General features: G+C 41.4%; 2 protein-coding genes across 2 annotated transcripts; one reads left to right on the forward strand and one right to left on the reverse strand.

The window, feature by feature from the left end:
- The first annotated feature begins 3,243 nt into the window (after nucleotides 1–3,243).
- Nucleotides 3,244–8,375, forward strand: LOC120649229 (anthranilate synthase alpha subunit 1, chloroplastic). The gene is made up of 11 exons (XM_039925972.1): nucleotides 3,244–3,657; nucleotides 3,742–3,935; nucleotides 4,018–4,207; nucleotides 4,723–4,874; nucleotides 5,336–5,451; nucleotides 5,550–5,796; nucleotides 5,897–5,953; nucleotides 6,414–6,566; nucleotides 7,256–7,336; nucleotides 7,613–7,699; nucleotides 7,885–8,375. Exons 1-11 carry the CDS (start codon nucleotides 3,522–3,524, stop codon nucleotides 8,206–8,208), a joined length of 1,737 nt encoding a protein of 578 aa, XP_039781906.1. The 5' UTR covers nucleotides 3,244–3,521; the 3' UTR covers nucleotides 8,209–8,375.
- Nucleotides 8,376–8,683: 308 nt separating this feature from the next.
- On the reverse strand, nucleotides 8,684–11,162 carry LOC120649230 (zinc finger CCCH domain-containing protein 25-like). The gene is made up of 5 exons (XM_039925975.1): nucleotides 10,873–11,162; nucleotides 10,648–10,757; nucleotides 10,338–10,525; nucleotides 9,510–9,668; nucleotides 8,684–9,154 (listed from the first exon to the last, which is right to left on the reverse strand). Exons 1-5 carry the CDS (start codon nucleotides 11,043–11,045, stop codon nucleotides 8,870–8,872), a joined length of 915 nt encoding a protein of 304 aa, XP_039781909.1. The 5' UTR covers nucleotides 11,046–11,162; the 3' UTR covers nucleotides 8,684–8,869.
- Between the last annotated feature and the right edge of the window lie 2,419 nt (nucleotides 11,163–13,581).

The following is a 13,581-nucleotide window of genomic DNA, read 5'->3' on the forward strand; positions in this document are numbered from 1 at the left end:
ATGCGGTAGAGCTTGCGAATAGCACATGAGCTTTCCTGCCTTTTTATTGCCGATCGTCGGATACGCTCAAAACAGAGTTCTAGACAGCTCGCTAATGCGTTCACGTGCGGCACACGAAAATCGTGAGCGCATTGTGTGTCCATATATATATATATATATATATATATATATATATATATATATATATATATATATATATATATATATATATATATATATATATATATATATATATATATATATATATATATATATATATATATATATATATATATATTTGCTACCAGTGCAAATGAGAGATATTTTCATTTGGATACGAGAATCTACATACACAAACACGTGCTCCATCCGACCACCATAATTTTATGATAGAATAAATTGGACATAAAAACCCGATAATATATAAGTGTATCCGTCGTACAGTACATAAGTAGTGAGGCTCCTATATGACATCTAGGTATTGTCTACTTTTTCAAACTATGGTTAGTAAGTGAGGTGGTAGGGGTTCCACTTAGCACAATGGTGAAGGATAACCAATGAGTAAAAACATATGATACAACAACATCAAGATAACATCTACTGATAAAAAATCCATTCGCTATAAGTGGATTGGACCGATCCAAAATTAGTTATACTTAATTGTTAGCTAGCTATATATATATTCTATCATTTAAAAAATAAAAAAGAACCATGGTAAAAACCATTGTCTATAAACTGTGTGGTTTATGAACTTTTATCTTTATTTCTACATGTACGTTCTTCTAGATCTTATAATTTTTGTAAATGTCATTTTCATGTTTTTTCATGCAGTTGGTGTACAATCTTTGTCAGTCAAATTTTTATTAGAAGCTTTCGACTTCCGTGCGAACCTTATTGCCTAGATGATCTGACCGAGCATAAAATAATTGTATCTTCAACGGCCAAGTTTCTACGTCAAATAAGCTGGTTGATAAGATCCAAGTAGTATTGGATCTATATTTGTTCCTCACTGGATTTTAGGATCGAACAGAATGGATGGAAGGTTGCCTATCTCCGAGTAGTGACTAGCTAGCATATGTAAGACCACTAATACACAACTATGAATATTTTGTTCCATAAGCTCATCCCAAACCTTTTTATGATTCGAATGTCATTTAAATATTGATAAACAAAAGTTCACAAAAACATACGCCTAATGGTTAGAACACGTGAAAGGAAATAAAAAGCTATGATATTATGACTTGAATTTATAAGTAAAAATAGAAAACATTTGGAATGTTAAAAAATTCTAAAAAATATTTGATAAACACTTCATAAGTGCATAGCATATCCCTTATTTTCAACCACTACCATATAGAAAAACTGTGGAGATCCATTCATCCATACCACTGTGATACCACCAAATAAGCTAAACTCATGTAAACTCGCGGGGAGTGTGATCCATTCTTTTTCGGAGCACGCGGTCACCCGTGCATGCCTGCATCACCCTGCCGCCCAGCATCCAATGATTCAATCGACGGAACGCACTCTGATGTTGTGACATCTCCCGCTCGCCACGCCACACCATTTAAATGCCCTTTGGTTACTTCGATGCACCATCTTCTCAAGTGCCCTCCAATTCTCCAGTTCCCCTATCCTCTCTTCCTTTGGCGCCATTTATAAGAAATTTCATTCTAATTATAGTATCTCTCTTTCTGTTTTTCTGTTTTCACTCTCTATGAGTACTCACGGCAACTAATTAAAACAAAGAACTGAATAATAATAATGGTATACTCTTCCATTTGTTGCTACTTCATATTTTGCTGCTAAATATGAATAATTTTCTCTTTTATTTGTTGCAACTTCAAATTTGCCACTAAATGTCATACTAACATACATGATTACATGTACAGTAGATTACATGTATCAGATGTTATATATCCTAAAAAGATAATATGTTGTATGTATTAAACTATCAATAGAATTGAAAATTAAAATGCTAATATGCTCACTAAAGAAAGAAACATTTTTTTGTTGAACATTCGAGAAGTTAAATTTAAGTTGTTTAGTCCATGTCATGAACTTGCCGGTGAAGAAGCGATTGGTTTTGTATGTAGATGGCAGTTGTGGACGGTGCTAGCAATATGAACCTCAAAAATATATTGGTTAGTGAGTAGAGATAGTGACATGAGATGTTTTTTTGAAGGAAGCATCACATTCACATGAGATGCAGTAGTAAGAAAACTACCAGATGGCGAATGTGGGAGGGACGACGATAGAGCAAGGTCCCGTACTCCCATGTGATGTTAGAGAAGAAGCGGATGCAACAACCTGAGTAGGAACAAAATGGGAGAGGTGCTGGTGAAGTATATGAAAAAGAAGCTAAGTTCCGGTAGATCAATGTGCACCATTGGATCGACATCCAACAATCTCTTGTTTTTCTTCCTCCTCAAGAGACATCGTTGCTCATTCTTTCACTAGAGAATCCAAGGCTACATGAAGCTAGGAACTTTGTTGGCCATCTCAATTCCCTGCCTCCTGCTTTCCCTCAACCGCTTCCCCATCATGCTGAATTAGTGTTGCATCTTTGCCAATACCATTGCTATCACACTCCTTATTCCAAGCATCGTCTAACTATTATATCCTTCTTCTCTCCCACGGCTAGTGGCACTCCATCGTCCGTGCGTCCACCACTCCACCATCACCATTACTCTAACTATCTTTCCCAGAGCCTTTTGTATCTAATAGCCAAACCATTTATGATTTGGATGTTGTTAGAATGTCGATCAAAAAATTCAGAAAATACACATCTAATGTTATGCGTGAAAGGAAAATAAAAAAAATACTTAGTGAACTGTGATTGATTGTTTCTTAGTTAGGATTTTTCAATTCCTCCTACCTTGCTAAATTTCCCTATGCACTTGTTTCTACTACTTTAATAAGAAGCAATAGATAAGGGTTCAGCTAGTGAGTAGGAGTAAGGACCTGGCTAGTGAGAAAAATTATGAAATATCAAAATTCTAACATTTATTGGATAAACACTTGGTAGTTCTGTAGCATATCCGTTATTCACCCTGTTCTGCTGTTCTGCTCCAGCACTAGCCAACAGTGTTTTCCTCTCACACCACTCCAACAGCAGTCTCCAGCCACCAGCCAGCCAGCAGTGTTTTTATCTCCCATCACTCCAGTAGCAGCCTCCAGTACCAGAACGGGGGCATTTTCAACCACCGCTGTATATGGAGAGAACCGAGGAGATCCATCCATCCACATCCACACCACACCAGTGTGCCAAACCCCTCTAAACTCGCGGGAGCCTAATCCATTCTTTTCCGGAGCCCACGCGCGCCTTGCATTGCATCACCGATCACCCCGCCGCTCCAGGCTCCACCGATCGATCGACGGAACGCCCCCTCTGCTGTAACGTGTCCCGCTCGCCGCGCCCGCGCGCTCCGCGTTGCGGGCTCGCCGCCCACGCGCCCCGCCATTTAAATGCGCTTTAGATCGATTCATCATCTTCTCAAACTGCCCTCCCCTCCGATTCTCCGGTTCCCTTATCCTCTCCCATGGCCGCCAGCCTCGCGCTCCAACTGCGCCTCGCGCCGTCGTCGTCGGCGCCGCTGAGCCTCCACCGCCGCCGGCGCGGAGCCGGAATCCTCACCTGCCGCGCCACAGCCACGTTCCACCAACTCGACGCCGTCGGTGAGTTCTCCGGGGGGGTTGTGTTTTCTGCGGCTCGAGATCTCGCTTTGATTTACGCGTGTGATGTGACCTCGGCCGGCGCAGCGGTGAGGGAGGAGGAGGCAAAGTTCAAGTCCTCGGCCAAGGAGGGATGCAACCTGCTGCCGTTGAAGCGGTGCATCTTCTCCGACCACCTGACGCCGGTGCTCGCGTACCGGTGCCTCGTCAAGGAGGACGACCGCGAGGCGCCCAGCTTCCTCTTCGAGTCCGTCGAGCAGGGCTCCGAGGGCACCAATGTGGTGAGTAAGATTCACCACTCCTGCTTCTCATGCCATCGAAGCTGTTCCCTCTGGGGAATTTCATCGAACATGCCACTCGCAGGGGAGGTACAGTGTCGTAGGGGCGCAGCCCGCCATGGAGATCGTGGCCAAGGCCAACCACGTGACGGTGATGGATCATGAGATGAAGTCGAGGAGGGAGCATTTCGTGCCTGATCCGATGAATATCCCCAGGAGCATTATGGAGCAGTGGAACCCACATATAACCGACGGCCTACCTGATGCATTTTCTGGTAATTTTTTTTCTTCTTATTACTCTGGATTTGCAACGAGAATGCTGTGATTTTGGTATCCTAGTTGTCATAATGTCATTTGTCACAGATCTATGGCCACAGTTTAAGATTACAATATCCTTTGTAGCCTCTAGATTTTGCATGCTTGGGTCAAACCTTTGCCATTTCTACTCATGGTAAGGGTGTATACATTCTATAGTAGTGCCTTCTATACTTTTCCATGTGGTTTACTTACCATGAACTTCAGGCTCTCGAAATGTGGTCCTTGAGTTTGTGGCACACTGATGGGCTACATTGGGTCCCCCTTGACCTGTTTTTTTCCTTTGGAAGATTAGCAAAGATGAGATATTGTTTGGTGCCAGACTGTACACTGTACGGTGATATTACTTCTCTTCACAAGCCAGAATGCTCTTGTGAATGCACTTTTGCTCTGTAGGGAAGGCATGGGGGTAGTTCTTTATTATAAACCAATTATGGTCACAACATTTTTATGATATTTGTGAGTTCTTCTGTAGGAGGATGGGTTGGATTCTTCTCATATGATACAGTGCGTTATGTTGAAACAAAGAAGCTTCCATTTAGTAAGGCACCACATGATGATAGGAACCTTCCTGACATTCATTTAGGCCTCTACAATGATGTCATTGTGTTTGACCATGTTGAGAAGGTATGTACAAGATCCGCCATGTTTCGGTTAATTACGTAATGCTGTATCATGTAATTTATATGCTTAACATACTTGAATTATATATGTGTTGCTTTCTTCCCTATTTATGCTCACTCTCCATCATACCTCTTTCTCTCTATGATCACTAAAAATTACTTGATATGTTATCATAAAACTGTATTTTCCATGGAATAGTAATGAGCATGGTTAGTGGTTATGCCATCAGATGTTTACTGCACCCTTCTAAATTAGCTACAACCAACAGATGGTGATTAATTTTGTGTACCGATAATAATATTAAGTAGGAGTGAACAATATTTAATAAACATTATAATATTTGCAGCTGTTTCGCAATTTTCTTTACCTCGGAACCTTCAATGACCACCTCTGGCAAACTGTGAGAGTGTGGATCTTGTTCCTTACAAGCATTGGCCTTGAATTTTGATTTTTGTCCGATGTAGAAAACACATGTTATACATTGGGTGAGGGTGGACTGCTATAATTCTGTTGATGAAGCATATGAAGATGGAACAAATCGACTAGAATCTCTGTTATCAAGATTACATTCTCTTAATATGTGAGTTATGAGGCTTGGACGATTCTCTATTTTCCATTCATAAGTACTATTTTCTTTCACTGTTTCTTGTTTTACTGATTGATTAATCATTTATGTAGCCCAACACTTTCTTCTGGTTCTATTAAACTTAATGTTGGGCACTTCGGCTCAGCATTACAAAAATCATCAATGTCATGTGAAGAATATAAGCATGCTGTTGTTCAAGCAAAAGAACATATTCTGGCTGGTGATATTTTTCAAGTAGTCCTAAGCCAGCGTTTTGAGAGACGGACATTCGCTGACCCCTTTGAGATCTACCGTGCATTGCGCATTGTAAATCCTAGTCCATATATGGCCTATCTACAGGTGACTTGAATACCTATAACATTCTGAATATATTTTTATGGTTGATTTTGTGATATCCTGATTGATACGCATATGATTTATCTCCTATGTCATCCCTCAGGCACGAGGTTGTATTCTTGTGGCATCAAGTCCTGAAATTCTCACTCGGGTGCAAAAGGTACACTAAAACAACAACTTATCTACAAGATATGCTTTACCCCCCCCCCCCCCCCCCCTCTAAACTTGTTATAAATTGTTCCAAATGTGCAATGAGGCTGGTTCGGCTGTGATGCCCATGTGTAACAGTGACATAGTTTGTGATCTTTCACATAGGTACATGGAACTATAGTTGCGATATGATGTGTCAGAACTGCCAAAGCTGAGTATTTGGCAAATGTGATTAGAACCAATGAGGTTTGGAGTTGGGCAATTGGCATTTTATGTTACAGAGAAAATTTATCCAGGTTGTTTTCATATGCTTGTAGATGTTATTCAAGGTGAAACCATGAATCTAGGAATTGGCTATAATTTGTGAAGTGTGAACTAAATTCTCTGTGTGTTGTACTGCCTCAATTATTCTCAAAAAGAACTATTACTATGATGTGAATTTTGCAATCAATTTTGCTTTTTTTTTCTAGAGGACAATCATCAATCGACCACTTGCTGGAACTATAAGAAGAGGGAAAACGAAAGCAGAAGACAAAGTTTTAGAACAGCTGCTTTTGAGTGATCAGAAGCAGTGTGCTGAACATATTATGTTAGTAGATCTCGGTCGAAATGATGTCGGAAAGGTTTGCCTTTCCACTCTGTTCTATTTTTCTTTTGTTAATTTATTCTATTTTTCCTTTTGTTACTTTACTCTATTTTATTTTTTTCTTTTATTACTTTACTATGTTTCCTCAAATTTCAGAATATGCTAATTAATGAGGCTAGTTTGTTAATTTCAGAAAATTTTGAATGGATAAATCAACGCATTTATTGAACCTCCTCCATAATTTTAATCTTCAAATAAAATAAGTTGGCACCTATCATTTCCGGCTGGCCTTGATTTCATCCCCTAATTGATCATTCGAAGCCCCATTTCTTTACACATTCAGAACATAAATTGCTTGGCTATGTTTTGTCTGGAAAGTGCACTAGGAATAAAATTGTCTACTGTTTTCTCAGTATATGTCGAAAGACCAAGGATTTAGCATAGTTCTCTTTTACCAAACAATGCACCGTCCTGCTGTGTTCAATTTCTTAGCTGTATTGCCTAAACAAATCTAAGCAGCACGTGTACATACCACAAAAAAGAGAGGCAATTTTGTCATCTAACACTTAATCGCTATTAAAGCCTTTTTTCAATGGCCACTAATTGGTTAGCTTAAGACCTGGTGGACTTTTATCTATATCTGCTGTTCTATGGTTCAAAATTGCCTTAGGTGCTCTATACAAATCTATATAGTTTGATCTGCAATGAATTTTACTGTCTTTACAGGTGTCGAAACCAGGTTCAGTAAAGGTGGAGAAACTTATGAATATTGAACGATATTCACATGTCATGCACATTAGCTCAACAGTAAGTTTGCATTTATGATAAGACAACTTCAGTAATCTCAATTCTTCATGGATGTATAATTAGTTATAACACAGTTACTGTCTCTTATCATAGAATACAAGCTTTCCACGTTGTTTGCTTATCTATAATTGTATCTAGGGTAAGTAGGTAGGTGTAGGTCCAATGAAACAAGAATTATGAAATATGGTTTTCTTATGACTATACCTTAACATCCTTCGCTGAATTGTATTATCAATATTCTTCACAAGATATTGGCCTATGTATGAACTTATGTAGGTAACTGGGGAGCTACGTGATGATCTTACCTGTTGGGACGCGCTTCGTGCAGCGTTGCCTGTTGGAACAGTTAGTGGCGCTCCTAAGGTAACTAGTTGAAGTCTTTATTCTGTTAGCTTCGTTTTCTTTTTTCATTCTCATCTTGTCCCCCTGGGTCTAAGTGTCTAACTTAACTAGTTGAAGTCTTTATTCTGTTAGCTTCGTTTTCTTTTTTCATTCTCATCTTGTCCCCCTGGGTCCAACTTCCCATGCCTGCTTTTGAAAACAATCAGGTGAGAGCAATGGAGCTGATCGACGAGCTGGAAGTGAATATGCGTGGGCCGTACAGTGGTGGCTTTGGAGGGATTTCGTTCTGTGGTGACATGGACATTGCTCTTGCTCTTCGCACTATCGTCTTCCCCACCGGATCTCGGTTCGACACCATGTACTCATACACTGATGGAAACCCGCGCCAGGAGTGGGTGGCTCATCTCCAGGCCGGAGCTGGGATAGTGGCTGACAGCAAACCAGATGACGAGCACCACGAGTGCCTCAACAAGGCAGCTGGCGCTGCCCGTGCCATTGACCTTGCCGAATCTACATTTCTAGACGAGTAGCCTAGTCTCCGTGTGGCACATGTTTGTTTCTAATTTCTATGTAAATGCTGACCGTAGCAGAAACCTTAGCTTCCTGGCTATGAAGCTCTAGGATTATGCTGTTCTGAATAAAACTCTTGTGTAATAAAGTTATAATAAATGTTAAGTAGATGACAATTTCAACCATAGTAACTTTGTTTTAATCATGTTAAAAATTTGGTGGTCGAAACCGAACTAGGAAGTGCAGACTGCTATATTTGGCAAGAATGTTTTCTTTTAAAAGAAATATTTGGCAAGAACGTGGACAGCAAAAAAGGCGTCCAACAGGAGCCTATAATTGACGAACTGAAAACTGCATTCAACGTCGGCTACCTTTTGTTCTCTTTATAAATCTTGAAAACGGTTGCATACATGCACATCAACAACAGCACAATAGGCACAAGCACAATCAGTCAAATGGTGTTTCACTTTCATCGGTATCTAAACAGTTTCAAAATAGGAATAGAAACATGCAGCTGTCAAACGATTGAACTAACATCACGCAGATGTAATCAATGTCAGGCATATAAAAAACTTTCAAAAGAACACCACTAGATGTAATCAATTGAAGGTATTTATGTTCAAATGTCAAAAAGTTAAAAAAATGATTACATTGTACAGCTCGATTACAAACATGTATCTGTCACCCTCTTCTTTCATGGCGTTCACTATTTTCATCGTACCTTGACCGCTTGCGATCCATATCATCGTATCTGCGTCTTCCTGATCTTTCTTCTCTTCCTTGAGAATACCTGTCATCGTTCCTATGCCTCTCACCTCTTGATCTTTCAGGTGACTTGTCATGCCTGTATATGTCCCGATCTTCTGGTCTTCTATCATCATGCCTACTTCTAGAATCTCGCTCTACATACCACTCTGATCTGGATGATTCATCATCCCTAGAACTCCGACGAGTATTTGAATTTTTCTGAAAGCATATTTCACAACCATCAGAATAGGATGCTAACATGATTACTCTATAAGTCTATATTTACAGAAAAAAGGGGTTAGTTATAAGCTATAAGGACATTTGTATTGGCATCAGTTCCACATTAAATGAACCTTATGCGTATTCAAATAGTGGAACTTCTTGTTAAAAGTTTCTAGCACATCTTTAAACAAAGAAACATGAGTGTACTTGCAAGAAACATTGTGCGAAATTGATAATACTCATTTTATAGCTACTAATGGATCTGAAAAGAATGTTTTGTACAAAATGTGCCACTGCAGGTCTAATATTGGGGTACATACTGATACTGTACACTCCAAGTGAATAATCCTACCTGCTCATCATGGGAAAATTTGCAGGATGCTCCACGGTTGCACTCGCCTTTCTGGAAAGCATAGCAGATGCCACGACTCTTTGGTACATCATGGAGTTTGTCATGCTCCCATCGTGCACCGCTATCCTCTTTAGAACCCCAACCGGTGTTTGCATTTCTCTGAAAAATATAATCCATGAACATCAGAACATGTCACCACGCATAAAGGGATAGAATTTACAGACAATAACAATAAACCAAGCTAACTACTTGCTACATTAGTGATTGGCATCAATATATACAGAAAGTAGCAACATGAATTTTTGCAAAAAAAACCCCATAAGAAGACATGCTACAAAAAGTAAGCAGGTAACAATCTTTCAGGGTCTGTCTGGAATCTGGATAGGGAGTATTTGGACCCAATATATCCTAAAGTTTCCTATGGTGGCTCCTCTCCAATGTAACCCTCATTGTCGAAAAACATAAAGGGTGTTTAGTATTAAAGCATATCCCATAGAATCCCAAAATAAAGCAAGGCAATCCTCACAAATGTAAATATGCTTTCGCCCAGATTAGGCCATTCGATGATTCAACCACAGTACAGGTTACGCCATGTTAACGCAACAGCCTAGCACATTTCAAACTTATGTTGTTTCAAGCAACCATGGTAGACTTCATGAAACAATACTACTAGGTGACAGGATACTGGTCTCCCCTCTAGCTATCAAATTGTCAGACAACTGATATAGGTTTTTTCCCCCTCAAACATACTACTGGTATTGGTTTGTTCACTGATATTCACAGTGACCAGTCACATAACATTTGCGTTAATGCATTCGCAGCACTGACCTGCTCATCATGCGAATATCTGCAGGAAGCTCCGCGATTGCACTCGCCTTTCTGGAACGCGTAGCAGACTCCACGGGCCTCTCTCTTCTGCTGCCGCTCCTCCTCATCTTCCTCCTCCTTCTTCTTGTACTTGCTCACATGGTCAACCCTTATGATCCTCCCAAGAACTTTAGCTCCATTCAAATTGTCTTCACCATGTGACAATTACGCAAGCAATAACAAATATTAGGACTTCAGCAGGCAATCAATTGAAACGGAACACTGAAGCGACAAAGGAGAAAGGGAAAGTGGGGGCGAAGAGAACGCTCACCGACAGCGAGAATCGTGCTCCTCTGGTCCTCGTACGCGAGGAACGCGAAGCCCTTGGATTTTCCGGTGCCCTTGTCGCGCACGAGGTTCACGTCGACCACCTCACCGTACCTGCGAAAGGGGCGGACCGGAAACCCGTCAGATCTCCCTGCCGGCATCCATTCCAACGGGAGGGGAGGGGCGAGAGGAAGGCCTGAAGTGGGGGAAGTGAGGCGCTAAGACTCACTGCGCGAAGATGGCGAGGAGGTCGCCCTCGGTGAGGTCGAAGGGGATGCCGCCGACGAAGACGTAGGCGGAGTCCTTGAACTTTGCGTGCCACGACGCGTCCTCGCCGATGCCAAGGAGCGCCTCCTTCTGGTTGATAACCTGCGTCCGCTTGATCTGCGTCAGGGGATTCATCGTCGCCGACTCTGGCGCGCCGCCGCCGCCGGCTACTCGAGCAGAATTGCGAGGAATATCAGAGACGGATTGGGAGAGAGAGAGAGAGAGAGAGGCCGGTGTTTGGATCGAAGGGCCCAACCTTCTTTTGGGTTTAGCCCAACTTAGGCCTCGTTCGACAACGCCCGGAACGCGTCTTTTTCTTTTTCTTATATTAAAAAAAATTCAAAAATATATATCCGTTTTGAAAAAATTCGAAAATAGCCCCGGTCACCCGCCCCAGGGACGACAGGGGTCCTGTCGCCCAAGCAACGGGAGACATGACATTAATGTAATTTTTGTTTTAAATTTGCAACGAGGTCCCTGGCCGGGGGTGTGTGGAGGGAGGGGGTCCTGTCGCCCCCCACGGGCGACAGGAGGTCTCCCACCCTATATAAGTCCTGACCTCCATTCCCTTCTCATTTGAGTCTAAAAATTGCACCAAAAAATCAGAAAAAAAATAGAGGGGTGAGGAGAAGAAAAGTGGCGAAGCTCTGCCGAATTACGCACTTGTGATCTACCGGTAACTTCCGTATGAATCCATTGATATTGTATAACAATTTAATTTAATTAGCGGATTAGCTGAATTATATTTGGTGCTTTAGAACACTCATTTAGTATTACAATTTTAGTACTATTACAGACTTGTTTTTAAATTAATTATGAATTAGAATATAATTATGACAGTACCTTATTGATATTGCAGCATAAGACAATGCATGCCTCGAATTGTGGAGGATTTTCATGGACCGAAAAAAAAATCTAGTATAATACTTGATATCATGACACATCTTGTTATCAGTAAGAAATTGGATCCGTTAGCGGTTGGTACGATAGAGATGGTGTTGTCCAAAGTACTAGAGTTTAAAGATTTCATATTATTTTGAGGTATTACAACGCAAGATATAAATGGACACATGCTAGAACGTCAAAAGATATACATGAGAGTATGTGAACTAGCGAATCATCTTAATATCATTTGATTCTTACAAAGTTCTTGTAAGATATGGATGCGGCCAGTGGTGTATGAGATGCACATTAAGCTAACTCTCATTCAGTTCTAATCCCGTCCGTCATTTGGAATCCATATTTATGAAACAGTAACATTGTTGTTTAATTATATGCTAGGATTACCTCGAGGACACGGAGTTGATTAACAAATCGATACCAAATTTTTGTAAATTGGTATGTATCTTCGGTGGACTTATGCCGCAAACTAGACAAATGAGGAGGATAAGATCTTCGGGTGATAGTACTTGGCCTGCGCAAGAATAGATGACCGGAGGTTCGTCGAGTCATGCTGCATCACCTCAAGCACCAACTTGTGTTAACTGGGATGACGACATGGATGACTTCATGCCCCCCAAACCATGGCATCCAACACATGATGTTCCTCCCCCTTTACATGAAGCTAGAACCAGAAAAGAAACAAAGGGAAATGCAAGAGGTTCGTCAAGTCATGTTGCACCACCTGCAGAACAAATTTGTGTTAACTGGGATGACGACATGGATGACTTCATGCCCCCAAACCATGGCCTCCAACATAAGATGTTCCTCCCCCTGTACATGAACGTAGATCCAGAAAAGAGATAAAGAGAAAGACAAGAGGTCCGTCGAGTCATACTACACCACCTGCAGCACCACCATCTGTCAACTGGGATGACAACCTAGATGATTTCATGCCATGATCTATAACATATGATGTTCATCGGTTTAAGATGTATTCGCATTTAGTATTGTTAATGTTGTATTATGCTTGTATGTATGTCTCGTACCTAACTTGCATTCACTGGACATGTACATAATGTCGAGTTTGAATCGTACTTAGTCGTAATGGAGCATCGAAGCATAAACATACCATCTATCGTATGTAATGGAAAATACGAGAGTGATCAGAGGCGAACGTTGAAGTGTACAAATAAGCGGTCCACAGCTATCTCATTACAAATAAACATCAGAGATATAAACATCGGATATATCTAACCACCCCTAGGGCGTCGGACCCTCTTAGCCCTTGCTGGGCACGGACATGGCCCTCGGAGTAGGTGTGACGATCCGGAGACATCACCTATCGCTCAGGACGCAAAGAGGGCTGCAGTGTCTGCTGCTGAGAGATCCAAGTGGTGCTCCTCCTAACTGTGAATACCCCAAGACATCGGGGTCATCGTGCGCGCCCGGTGAGTCTGGAGTCAATCTGTCGAGTTCGTCTAAGGTGACGCCCTCGTTATATGGAACGAACGTACTTGAAACAAACCCTGCGTAACATATAAACGTAAACCAACATAACTTGCGTGGTAAATTAGTGAGAGTATTGAGAGAGTGTTTTGTACCAATTCGAAAGGAGGAATAAGGTCCGGCGCCCGCATCGAGGTAGAATGCTACGCATAAAATGCGAATGTTAGTGTACGCTCGTGTCTTTTGTCATGACATGTAGGAACCGAAATACGAAACATAAACTAACCTATGTAGGCCGGTATCTGTGGCCCTGGTACCATCCCTGGATACGGTCCGCCAACTG

Source organism: Panicum virgatum, chromosome 9K, assembly GCF_016808335.1.
Source record: "Panicum virgatum strain AP13 chromosome 9K, P.virgatum_v5, whole genome shotgun sequence".
In the NCBI taxonomy this organism is placed as follows: Eukaryota; Viridiplantae; Streptophyta; class Magnoliopsida; order Poales; family Poaceae; genus Panicum; species Panicum virgatum.

Coding starts and splice junctions, on each gene's coding strand:
- LOC120649229 (XM_039925972.1), top strand. CDS start 3,522: ATGGCCGCCAGCCTCGCGCTCCAACTGCGCCTCGCGCCGTCGTCGTCG. Junction 3,658..3,741: donor CCACCAACTCGACGCCGTCG/GTGAGTTCTCCG, acceptor CGGCCGGCGCAG/CGGTGAGGGAGGAGGAGGCA. Junction 7,700..7,884: donor CAGTTAGTGGCGCTCCTAAG/GTAACTAGTTGA, acceptor GAAAACAATCAG/GTGAGAGCAATGGAGCTGAT.
- LOC120649230 (XM_039925975.1), bottom strand. CDS start 11,045: ATGAATCCCCTGACGCAGATCAAGCGGACGCAGGTTATCAACCAGAAG. Junction 10,758..10,872: donor CTCCTCGCCATCTTCGCGCA/GTGAGTCTTAGC, acceptor CCCCTTTCGCAG/GTACGGTGAGGTGGTCGACG. Junction 9,669..10,337: donor GATATTCGCATGATGAGCAG/GTCAGTGCTGCG, acceptor TATATTTTTCAG/AGAAATGCAAACACCGGTTG.